The 13,186-nt window shown below is 31.3% G+C and overlaps 1 protein-coding gene and 1 pseudogene across 1 annotated transcript; both read right to left on the reverse strand.

Annotated features, from left to right (window-relative positions):
• Positions 1-3,033: 3,033 nt before the first annotated feature.
• On the reverse strand, positions 3,034-9,235 carry LOC128163363 (fibrinogen-like protein A; annotated as a pseudogene).
• A 2,130-nt stretch (positions 9,236-11,365) lies between these two features.
• Positions 11,366-12,260, reverse strand: LOC128163809 (complement C1q tumor necrosis factor-related protein 5-like). The gene has a single exon (XM_052827478.1). It carries the CDS (start codon positions 11,923-11,925, stop codon positions 11,521-11,523), a length of 405 nt encoding a protein of 134 aa, XP_052683438.1. The 5' UTR covers positions 11,926-12,260; the 3' UTR covers positions 11,366-11,520.
• Positions 12,261-13,186: the final 926 nt, after the last annotated feature.

The following is a 13,186-nucleotide window of genomic DNA, read 5'->3' on the forward strand; positions in this document are numbered from 1 at the left end:
ATAAAAATCAAAATAGTTAGGCTTCACATTTTGAACATTTGCAATATCTTATACAGAGATTTTCGTTAAAATGCAACGACAAACCAGCGGTGTGTATTTAATGGCCTAAACATGTTTTTGATTTACTAACGATAATCTAGCAAGTATCATCATGATTATTTGAGGAAGGGGCGGGGGTAAAGAAATAAATTTTTTTCACTGTTAACACTGTAATGCATTTTTTAATTCAAATATATTTATTAATAAATATCAACAGTCTCTTGACTATGAAAATGAAATTCCACACAATATATTTTAAGAAAATAAGTTAATGTATGTAATACTAAAAATTGAATATTTACATTTCCCAGTGTCTCTGTTTGCGATAACACTACGCGTATAATTTAATGTGAAACACATACTAGTTCGATACGTTTTATCAATAATGTACTGTTTAGAAGTAAGGGAGGAAGTGGAGATCATAAAAGCAACGTAAACATGTCCAAAATCAAATATTTAATGGTATATTTCCTGACTGAAAATCAAATATAAGTAATAAGATATCATTCATTGAACATTAGAGAAGATCAATGGTAAAGACATTAACCATCTAATCCGTCTAACATTTCAAGGTATGAGTTGTTTAGCATCAACGATTTTTAAGTAAAGAAAAAATTCCTACATTTACAATTTAAATTTGGGTATTTTCTATATTTTATATAAAGCTCTTTTTGAAAAGGAGATTAATACAATACAAGGCCACGACCATCGATCCCTCTTAAGGTATCATCGTGATTGAAATTATTATAAAGCCTTTCGGCCTTTATTGGATTTGATCACGCCTCGACGATAATGGTCACCCCATAAGACTCAAAGAATGATTCTTTAATTTACAACGTTGAAAAGTGAACATTGCTAATGTAAATTCTTTGAGCCTGAAAGGCTGTAATTCAATGTCTTTCTTATTTTAAACAGAATCAACAGCAAAATAGGTTTACACTAAAAGAGATTTGCGAATGAAAAGAGAGAGAGAGAGAAGAAATGAATACAAATGTTAAGATACTTATTACATCTAATGTTTAAATGACATGGTTACATGCAATTCTAAAGAAAGTATCTTCCGAGATATATATTTAAGGTAAGGTTTGCGGCTTGCATTTTTTAGAGGTTGTACCAAAGTTACATACAATTTTGTTCACTATACTAAAGTCTTTTCTCTCATGAAATTCAAATGAATTTTGCCCGTCCCGTTCATAACTACAAAAGGTCAAAGTTCATGATTTCCAATTTTAATTTTGATAAAATGTAAACAATTTCGTGAAAATATGTATATTTTATGTGTGACTTTTATGGGGGTTATTTATGCTTAAAATGTTCGAAAATAATATCGCTATTAATATCATGATTCACTTTTATTAATTTCTGATGAACTATCTAAAAATAGAATAAAATGCAACAAAAGTCTTAATTTTGGACTACTATTATGTAAACGAAAACATCTTATTTGAAACCTTTCCAAGTCCACCGATTTCAGGAAAAACACATCTTAGATTTATGTGTAATCTGATGTTTCTAAAACACTATTCAAAACCATATGATGCGGATTTCGTTTTCGTGGAAATTGATAAAATGCTTGTGTCCTCTTATTTTTTCATTGAGACAAAAAAAAAAACCGCGAAATAAAAAAAAAATGAAATCAATTATGACGTCATATAAATTTTGACGTCATAACTGAAATAAAGGGTAGTTGGTGTTACGTCACAATGAAAATGTGTGAGTTATCTCATGCTTATTGTTAAATCATCAATCAATCCCCAGATGTTGTGGTGTTTTCATTAGTGTCACTTCATCATATACATCAAATCGATTTAAGTTTTCTTGCCCCACTAATTAAACTCAATCCTGCAAATTTTGCAACGCTAACAAGACTATATATGGATTGAAAATCACATATATCTTAAGAAATCCAGTATGATACTTTTTATTTTGTTAGAGAAAGTATGAATTATATTAACCAGCAATATTTTTGTGCCCTTACAATATGCAAAAACGACAATTGCACCCTACCGGTACCATTGCAAATACTTTTTTATTTTTTGTCTAAGAGTAAATGGATTTTCGTTTACCCTATTAAAAAGATAGCCTAATGTAAAACTCTGAATTTTATTTATTTACTTAATTACAGATCAATATGAAAAAATATATCGGGAAAATCCTCTTATTTAAAAACTCGTAAACAAAATAATACCAACAATTTGGATTAATTTCCCGGTAGAAATTTAAATTGTTTTTCCACATGTTTATTTGACGCTATTGCGCCCATGTTAACATTAAACGAAAGGTTTTCAAGGAATAAGGATTTGTGCAGTGACATGTTCTGTGCCACCAACCCGAGAAGAACTGAATCCCACAATTTCCATGGTCAACGTCGTTATCTTGATCTTTTGTTGTAAACTTCAAATTGTTGATGATCTAGGTACCGGCGGTTAAACAGTCAGCTACCCACAAAAAAGATGGATTGACTTACTGTTAGGAGATTGGGTGGTCAACAAGATGCTCATAAGATCATTCTTGATTAAAAGGGGCGTCGTAACAATTTAAGTTAGTTTTTCTTTTTTTTAATTTTACAATGATTTAACAATGCATTCCAAAATAAAAACCAAAATTTGATTGTCAGTTGTAGAGTTTTTAGCAATAGACAGATCTTATAATTCTAAATACATTGGTTTAATTCACTGTTAAAAGTTTTCAAACTTATTTTTCTATCTGCTAACTCATTTTGAACAAACATAAAAAGTTCCTAGCGGTATCTCGGTTATAACTGAATAAATGAAATTGAAATGCTGGTTGACAATTAGCGGTACCTTACTGAGACAACATTTTCTTAACATTAATATAAAAAAAAATCTTGCCCAAAAGCTTGGCCATGGACCATGCCCCTTTGATTATCCGATTTTAACCATTTTTACCATCATGAAGTAAAGAATAGTTCCATATTTTCAAGCTTATTATTGGTATCTATTTTCAGTGTTAATTTTTTAAAGAAATGTTGATTCAAGATAAGGAATTTTTATAAATGATTAAACCAAAATTGTCATAGTATCCTGATTTTATCCTGATCCTGTATTTGCTTAAAGAATAAATAATCATATTATCAACATTTCCCGAATATCCTGAAATGCTTATGGTGTATTTGCTGGATTCGTCCATCACATCTACATGTGTATACTTAACGTAGCGAATCTGGTCTGTTTTATCACTCATTTCCATCCGAAGTTCATAGGTTTCCTGACTTAAAAGATGGTTGAGATTCTCATTGCCTTGAATGAAAGAGGAAATTATGGTGTACATGTATCAATCTTATCAGACTTTTTCAAGTAATAAGTTTATGCAAACAGTACTATGTTTCAGTCAAAGGAAAATAAGTCGACTATACTCTTACCGCCTATTTGATGTAGGTCACAAGATATTTTTCAGTCTTTGGGCAATGGTCCTCTTTTTTTGTGTGAAAAAAATAATTTCAATAGTTAAAAAGCTTTTAAATAGAGAAAGATAAATTGCTGGAAAACTAAATGACAAACAATTTAATCAGGATTATCAATTTTAAAAAGAGAAAATGACGAACACTGTAAACAACACAAATTGCGACACGGTTAATTTGAGCGGATATGATTCATTCAGATATGAATCGTTTATGCTTAATATTGCAGTTCTCATAGGTTAATTTTTATATCATTTCTAAATATCATAAATACAATTCGTAATTATAGGTATAAATTGTTGCGGGTTTTTTTTTATGAACTTAAATTGTGCATGATTTTATTTCAATACTACTGAATATTTCTAGTCAATTGGCAATCTTAACATATTTAAGTCACGATATCCATTTTAAAGTGATAAACTATGATGTATTTATATCAGTTAACTTATCAAGATTGCTTCTGGAAAAAAATACATGTAACTTAATTCAAACATCATATGTGTTTCATACCGAACAAAACTTCTGCTGTTACATGTATATTCCCAAAGCCGATTTTGTACTCCGCCCAATACCCTCCACCCTCGATAAAAATCTTCTGAGCCGTCAAATCTACGCTGGAAAACCTTTTTAAAATAATCAAAGTTATTTACAATTCATTCGAAATCTTTTCGAGAAAAGGGGGATCCGAGAGATATGTTTGTTTGCCATTTCGGTCCGAGATATATTTTCCGAATTCTAACTTGTAAATTTAGGATATTTGAAATTTCCCGATGAAGGACCGGTATATATATACATCAGTCCGGGGCGAAGGGATAAAAGGCATACTCTCGTTAATTTTACCTTATAGATTTAAAAAAGAATTGAATGATCCAGAGGTCAGGGGCGATAATATGGACTCCTTACGTTTCCTTTTGTAGATTTGTGTGGAATGAATTTCCTTTGCAAGTAAGGTGTTATTGAGACGTAGATTCGATTTAACATTTATTGAGTCTAGTGTCTGCAATAAACTTATGATTATCAGTCTTTTTCTCTACTCATTTATAAATTATTTTTAAAAAAAACCATAAGTGCATCAAATGCATTAAAAAAAAAGATTTCCTTTCAACTGAATATATGTTAATATACCAACTATCAGATTTAAAGAAAAACATAAACTTTTATTCAATCCGTAACATTTAACTAGTCTTCTTTTATATGAATTCTTTATTTTATCATATTTTGGTGTATATTCTTTTAAAATGATCACTTCTTTAATTATTTCTTTAATTATGACTTATCACAAGCAACGTATATCATCTGATTGACACAGAAAACAGAATCAATTATCACTGGTCTGATACATTATACAGCTGTCTGCAAGTTGTTTCATTTTTACTTTCCTGGTGACAAAAAATGTATGACAATTTCAAAACTGGCAATCTTATAAGAAAGAGGAAGAAATTCCAATAAACAATTAAAGTTTGCACTTTAAACAAGCTGGTTACCTTGTATGCATTCTCGCACTCTTATTGGAGCATTATATTTTTGATATTTTAGAAGATAAACGTACCAATAAAGTTTGTAATTTCAGCAAGCTTGATAATGTGCACTGTATTGATTGAATAATGATTAATAAAAGCACTTTTTGGTTTATGTTATGATTCTTCGGTGTATCAGAACCATTATGCCTGATGCATATTAATTGCTACTGAAATATTAATTTGATGCAGTTTGTCATATGTCATATTCACACCAATATAACATGGTCACACACATCATGTTTTTGACGATTTTATTTTCGTCCAATTGAAATAAAATTAGTTTTAAAATGTTAACTTTTTTATCACTTTTCGACCGGCGTCAATATGTCTGTCTGTGCGTCTGTCCGGCCGGCCGACTGTTAACTTTTCACATATCTACAGTATACTTATCCTCCAGAACCACTGGGCAAATTTAAACCAAACTTTGGACGAATAAGTAAAACACTTACAGTCCAACCTCCTCCATGTATGTCTATTACGCAAAAAGTTGTCACGTGACCAACGACTGGAAGTTTAATTCTGTATAACCCATTCGGTAGAAAACGTGATATACTGCTATAACCTGTGCAGTCGGCCATGTCAATTTATTAATTAAAAAACATTGATTTAAAGAAGTAAGATTGGGGAGTTATCTAATAGCTATATAAAACTTTGATTATAAATAGCCGAGAAAACTGAATTTAAACATACTTTTAGGAATCTTTGTAATATAAAGAAAAAGTGAAAGTTTCACAAATTCATCATATTTACAATTATTAAATGAAACTATCCAAAAATTATGACACGTGCCTTTGACGCAGTATGAACTATTGCTTTTAAGCTGCACACACTTCTGATTCGCTGCACATGCACGACAACTATTGATCGCATCCATCTGAAAAATCAACAAACCCTGAGTTAATAGCCGAGAGGATCATAAAACCTTGACTTGGGAAGATGGGTTCAAAAGAATGGCCGCAAAACAAGTCTTTATCTTAACAAAAATATGTCAAAATACGTGGACCTATCTTATTTAAATCGGAGTCAATGCTTTTCATTGAAAATACCGTACAATTGTATGACCAAACTGTGTTGGCCTTAACGAGACCGGGTCTAATTTGTTCTGCCCTAGATTTTTGAATGAATTTTTTAACATGAATTTCTACTGATATAATTATTATCTTAAGAAAAAAATAAGACATTTACCACACCGTTTGTTTCAGGGGTCATCTCAAAGTCTATTAAATTCTTAACATAGGACCCTATGGGATTTTGCCTGAAATGTATCAATTTTGCACGTTTTGCACTTTTTTTTTAAAACTTCTGCCCTAGGGATTTCTTTTTCTGTTCTACATATTAAAGGTAATGCTAAAAGGCATCAAATGATCAAATAAAAACCCCTTTTACCTCCTGGTTTGTTTCAGGGGTCTTGCCAAAGTTGTTTTTTGTATGCCCAATTTCCCAGATTTGTCAGATAATGGCTTTTTTTTTATTTGACAAAGGCGGAAATGGTGATCTTTATAGTATTATTATAACATTCAGACATATTTAAGCAATAAATAAATATATAACATCACATATTAAGGTTCATTAATATAAAATACATGGTTACTGTCTTGAAATATTTGAGTTAAGCTATATTTAGGTGGGATAAGAAAACGTGACAGAGGGCTAGGCTTGCTGAACCCTCTTCACGTTTTCGACCCGAGCCCAAATATAGCTTATACTTCGAGACATTTATGTTTATTCCACAATATAATATTAATTTTACGCATCAAACGAACTATTTTCAACAAATTTCGCTGATTATCTGCAGTTGAAACTATCACGCCATGGCGTCAACCAAACAAAAAGATGACGTCACAATACAAATGAAACGCTGCACGAAAGCTTGCGTACTCGATCTGTACTCGGCCTAGTTAAATATGAATATGTCATCTGTGTATGTATAAATATTATAGAGTCGTATAACTTTAAAAATTATTTCTGTTCAAAAGTGGTCTTAAAAAGAACCTCTGGTGTCTTTATTCTTGTGAGCAGCTTGTATTAAAAAGAGAAGAGAATATTATCATAAGTGATCCATATTTTTGTTAAAAAAAAAAAATCTTTTGTTAATCATCAATCCATTTTTGTTGCTTCATAATTTTGAGAAGATTGCAGATTTTGAAGAGATTTTCAAAGATTTTCACTAGTCATTCCTATACGTAGCCCCCCCCCCTCCCCCCATTGTGACCCACCCTTCCCCACAGGATCATCATAATTATAAGAAACTTACATTGGCATCATCTTAGGATGCTTCAATACAAATTTCAATTCTAATGCCCAAATGTTTTATAAGAAAAAGATTTTTTAAATGCTAATAAAATTTCAAATTTTATGACTTAAAAAGGATTTGACTCTTCATTGAAACAAACATAATCCCCCCTTAACCCAAAATGCTTTGAAAAAAAATGAGTTAAGGGGAAGTTTAAATTTGTAGAAAAAAAAGGGGGGACAGACGGGCAGTCAGAAGGACGTCAGACAAAGAGTGAACAGAAAAGCTCACTTGAGCATTCATATTAGATGAGCTAATCAATAAAAATCAAAACAACTAACTGAAGTTAGTTTTAGATTAGTTTTAATAATCAGCAATATCATATTTTTGGTGTTAATGACCACAATATAATTAAAGCATTTTGCTCATTGAAGATAAGTTTACAGACCGTGTGTTCTCTGATTAAAACGTATTATAATTAGTCATATTCAATAGTAAATGAACCATAGGATGATGCTGGTAATTCATTATTCATGGGATCCCTGGCCGGTAAGATATTAAAAGCAGTTAAAAGTTTGTAATATATTCATTTGGTATATGATTGCAGCTGAATACCTGATAATAAAACATTATTTTTGCTTCGGGAATAGTACTTTTAATCATACATAAATTCTGTTACATCCACTAATACATTTGTAAATAAAAGTAATCTCAAAAACAGTTCAATCAAGTTTTAATTTAAAAAAAACATGTACAGAGTGAAGGGAATGCAAACACTGATGTTAATTGATCTGAATCTTAAATATATATCTAAATACATGTTTCTTACATTTATTTCCTATTCACAATATGAAACATTTTAATATTTCCTTAGAAATATTTACAATTATATATTAAGCTGTATTTCATTGGCTTGTCCATCAGATTTATCTACATCTGACAATGAAAAAATACAATTTTACTTATCAGATTTATCTACATCTGATATATACCATATTTACAAAGTAATTCCTTCTAAAATCTTAATCCTGATAGTTCATGATATAAACTCCAATTTTCTATAATATTAGTGAATGGTTAAAATAGAAACTAACATTGTCTGGATATCTTCAGGTCTTCAGAATAAAAGGAATAGAATATTTGACAAATTCGTGAAAATAAACTTCGCTGTTCAAATTCTGAGAGTGGTCTACCTGAATACTGTTCACCAGACAATGAAAACGGTATTTTAAATATCTAAATGAACTATTATTTCACTATTAAGACCAAAGGCAATCACATCCAACAAAAAACCAATTACATATATATCCTCGTTCTTTATAACCATGTATTTGATATACTTTGTAAGTCAGCAACACGTAAAGGGAGAAGTAAGTAATCAATGCATTTTAAGAATAAATCAACAATATCGAGCCTTAATTTTATTAAATTCATAAGTTTCTCAATTTAATTAATTAAAGGTCTTTTTTGCCTATCAACAGCTTTTACACGGTGTGTCTACTTTTATACGATTAACATTTGTAGAACTTGAAGATACGAAAAATTCATAAACTTATGAATTTCTATAAAATTGCTTTTACCGAAAGTTGTTTTAAGCTTCTAAAGCAAATTATCTTTCAGGTGTCATACTTGAATTTTCTAAAACTGCACAGTACAAGTTAGATAGGTGTAATAATGCCACCATGACACTGACATAACGATTTAGCACAATATTCGAGCAATGTTTTTTTTTTGGGGGGGGGGGGGGTATTGTTTTTTCTTGTCTCCGTTTTAAACATTTTTAGTTTTCATACACCAAACTTATAAAAAGCAAAATGCTCTTACCAGCTCAATGCTTGCTTTAGCGTAATCTTGTGACGATTCTGATTTTTCTGTAGATGATACTACCTCGCACAACAAGTGCCTCCTTTGGTAATTTATCCCTTTACAAAGGTTTGGTCTAGCCAGACATTCTTTTACACATTGATTCTGCCCAACGGTTGCTATGGCTACAGGTCCAGAAAACCGTTCTCCGTGTACCATTTTGACTGTAGATCCACTGACAAAGAATATTGAATATACTTGTAATATGAAAAACACCAGTTCTCTTTTTACGTTTCGGTAGATTATTTTACAAAATTATTATTTTTATCTTGTTTCGTCAGTTTTAGTTTAAAAGAGTTTATTGATTTTCAAATCTAATGGATAAAGACATGCAAAAAAGAAATAATCAGAAATGGCCAGACGTCGATATCTCAAAACAGTATTAACTTTATACTATTAATTCTATTATTGGGCTTAATCCAATAGGAAAAAGTTATTAAAGTTACATGTATGTTACGCCATGCTTACAAATAATTTCATTTATCAAACATTACGTTATTGTATCTGCACAATGAAATGAATCAACAGGATTATACACATTGACCCTTGTTTCGCAAGATGTAATGGGGAAGGAAACATCGTGGTGTACAGAGGAGGAGGAAGCTGGTGAAGATCTTGGCCAGTTCATTAGGTACCGTAGGTACGAAGATATACTAATGCTAGTAACTGTGGAAACTTGGATTTATGACGTCACACAGACCCACTGTTGGAAACAATGCATTAGAACCAGTGTAATTTTACTGCAGTTTATTAAGATAATTAATTTTAGCTATTTCTTGCATATATGAACGTGCCTTCATTTTCAGATGAATAGTGTCTGATTTCGTAGTATAGACGACTTAGTTTAACAAGTCGTTAAGGAATAAAATTATCAGCTTTTCACCAAAGTGAAATCAAGATGAATATCTTACGTTCTGCAGTGAAAATTTAACGAATGAAAATGTTACATTATTAATAAATAATCCTAAAACTTTTTGAAACAGAAACATCCTTTTCTTTTTCGATACGTATAATGATTGAGCAACATTAAAGAGAATATAATTATGCATTTTTGCAATTTTTTTTACGTGTAGCTCTTCCTATATTCTCTGTTTTAACTGAAAAATAAATTGTTGGAAAGGCAAGCACTAGGTCTACAAAGGTCAGTAGGGAATATCAAACATAACATTTACTTTGTGCTACCAAAAACGTGCGCGTCTTTTGATGGGGCCTCTTTGAAATATATGATTTAAACATAATTAATTCATCCAATGTATAAGTTGCCTCATACTGGGGACAATTTTATCAAATACACGAGGGGAACGGGTTTTTGATGTCAAATGAGTGAAATGACAATGTTGCGAACCTTTGAACTACAATATTAATGCTACTGTAAGAAATCTATGATTAATTTCCACACAAAACCTCGCAACGTAACTTTACCTAATGACGTTGCCACTTTGTCCTATACATGCAAAAATTAAAACTATGCAAAATAAGAGTAACTTAGTCTAAGCAAAATAAGCATTTCTAAGAGCAGAGTGTAATTAAATGGACAAAAAAGACATAATATATCATTTCGGCTCTTTGAAGTATGATTTAAATTTAATTAATTCATTCGATGTGTAAGTTGCCTCACACTGGGGGCTATCAAATACACGAGGGAAATGTTTCCATGAATCAATGGTAAATAATTCAGTTTGTTCTAGCTATATATTTAATTACAATATTTATGAAAACAACTCTAAAATAGCAGTTTATCAAAGGATAAGTTGAAATTCACTGTCTCTAGTATTCCTACAGTTGTATAATTTTCCTAATTTATTTGAATTTTCTAAACGGTGAATAAGGTCCACAAATGGTTGAATGTGCTTGCCTTATCGCCAATTTTTATTTCATTTCAAACAGAGAAATATAGGATAAGCTAGTCGTCACAAAAATCGCATTTATTTTCCATTCATCATGTATTTGCCATATTCGTTTAATAAAATCGATATGAAAATTCGAGTTACTAAAATATAACGGTAATATCAATACTTGTTTTGACCTTTATTTGATTTTTAAAAAAATTACCTTAATATAATTAATTATTTGGTATCACTTGTGTATAATCATGTACTGAGGGCCATTTTCTTATACACGTGGAGGTAATTATTCCTAAAAGAAATAAAAATACATAAAAATGTTAAAAAAATATATATAAATAATCACCAAAATGCAGTTAAACGGTTTTATTCGTTTATCTATATCAATTTGCCCTAAACTTACAAAAATTATAATGCAGAACTAATGCAAAACTAGCATAACTAATTAAAATAAGCATTTCTAAGAGCAGAATGTAATTTAATGGACAAAAAGAAATTATATATAATTTCGTCACTTCTGTATCAAAGTATGCAATATGTGATAAATAAAATATTAAATTATGATCCAATCAAATGACAATGGTGTCCAGGTAAAGTTGATTATGTGTCCATATCACTGACCATACGACTGGAAAATCCCGTATGCTTACACAGACTACTCCCTCCATGATTGACCTTTCGAACCCAAAGCTGATCCCCTCTTTGGGCTCTGATTATTTGCGATGACGTACCGCGATAATTTTCCTCGATTGACGTCACAACGTCTCCATTATGCATGAGTTCCAACTTCATGGTCGTGCGGCGCTTGACTGTCATAGTAACAGTCACGTGGTAGATTCCAGGAAAAGGAAATGTATACATTCCGGATTCTGTATCGTATGATTTCGAGTTGTCGTGAAGAACATTGTCAAATATCAACGCTTGTCCTGGTCTCGGAGAAAACTCATCGCGGCTGAACTCGGCAAAGAAACTTGGCGCTTCTAAGTTTTCTTCCTTGTGTTCCATTATCAAATGTCTTCGACTGTTTCAAATAATATAAGATGTATTTCGTCTTTAAGACAGAAGGAAAAAAAAAACCCCAACCCACTCAAGTGTTATATGCGTCCTTCCAGCTCAATGCTTAATAAACACACTCCAATCCAATCAATCCAAATAGCACAGATATATGTCCAATAAATCTTACATATACCGAATACATTTACCTATGTCCACACCATTTCATAAAATGAATCATGATTTAAGTCTTCGGAAAGAAAAATGTCGGTAAACAAAGTGTTCTACCCCTATTTTCTTATCAGGTTGGAATTTTTATAATAATAGGCCAGGGTATATTGAACTGATTGACAAGACTGAATTATATATCATGACAAGGGGGTCTGTTTAATGGGTAAACCATGACAGTACTGCCATCTAAACACCATTGTAAGTTTTGTTACAGATTTAGGCCCCCTCAAGTTTATTTCTGTCAACACCGCTAGCTCGTAGTCCGGAAACATCGCCCTGATTTTTAACAACAGTGTTTGATCTATTGTTGAGTCCTTTATTGACATTAGGGGTATTTACGTAAAATCAACAATGGAAAGCGTTTGTTCGTCTTAGGTCGATTAAGTTAACTAAGTACACGAATTTTGCCGTTACCCGCCCAAGTGATCAATTTTTAAGCTCATTTTTTCACACTTTTCATTTGGGTAATTTTTGTTGGAATATATAGGTACTTATCATTATAATTTTCTTCAAGAGCAGTGCATATGGACGCAATTAAATATGTTACGAGATGAGGGCCTATTCAAATGAGACCGTGGACTCTATTCTAAGCATGTAGTCTATCAATCTCTTTTGCTGATAATCAATTAAAGAGGAGGAATATATTTATTTTCGTAGATTTCATGTGGACAAGAAATATAATACTAGGCAGTTTAATTTATCTAGCACTGTACACAAATAAGTTAAACAACTCAATCCGCATCGCATGCTACATGTATTTACGCCATCACTCCTTCTCTTTTATGTATTTATAACATTTTAAATAAAGAAATTGGAGTAACACGAGATTGAGTTGTTAAATAATTGAAATGTACCATGAAACTCAGGAAACTGTCGCCGTACGGAAAACTGCATGATGTTTATTTTTGTACAATGTGTACGGTAACTATGTTATTTCGAACAGTTTCGGATAGCAATCTTTTTTTTTCTTTTCTTTTTTTATTGTAAACCAAGGTTGAATATATAAATCATTTTATGAAATATTCACTCTCTCACTTCTCAC

The sequence above is a fragment of the Crassostrea angulata genome, chromosome 9 (assembly GCF_025612915.1).
Source record: "Crassostrea angulata isolate pt1a10 chromosome 9, ASM2561291v2, whole genome shotgun sequence".
Lineage (NCBI taxonomy): Eukaryota > Metazoa > Mollusca > Bivalvia > Ostreida > Ostreidae > Magallana > Magallana angulata.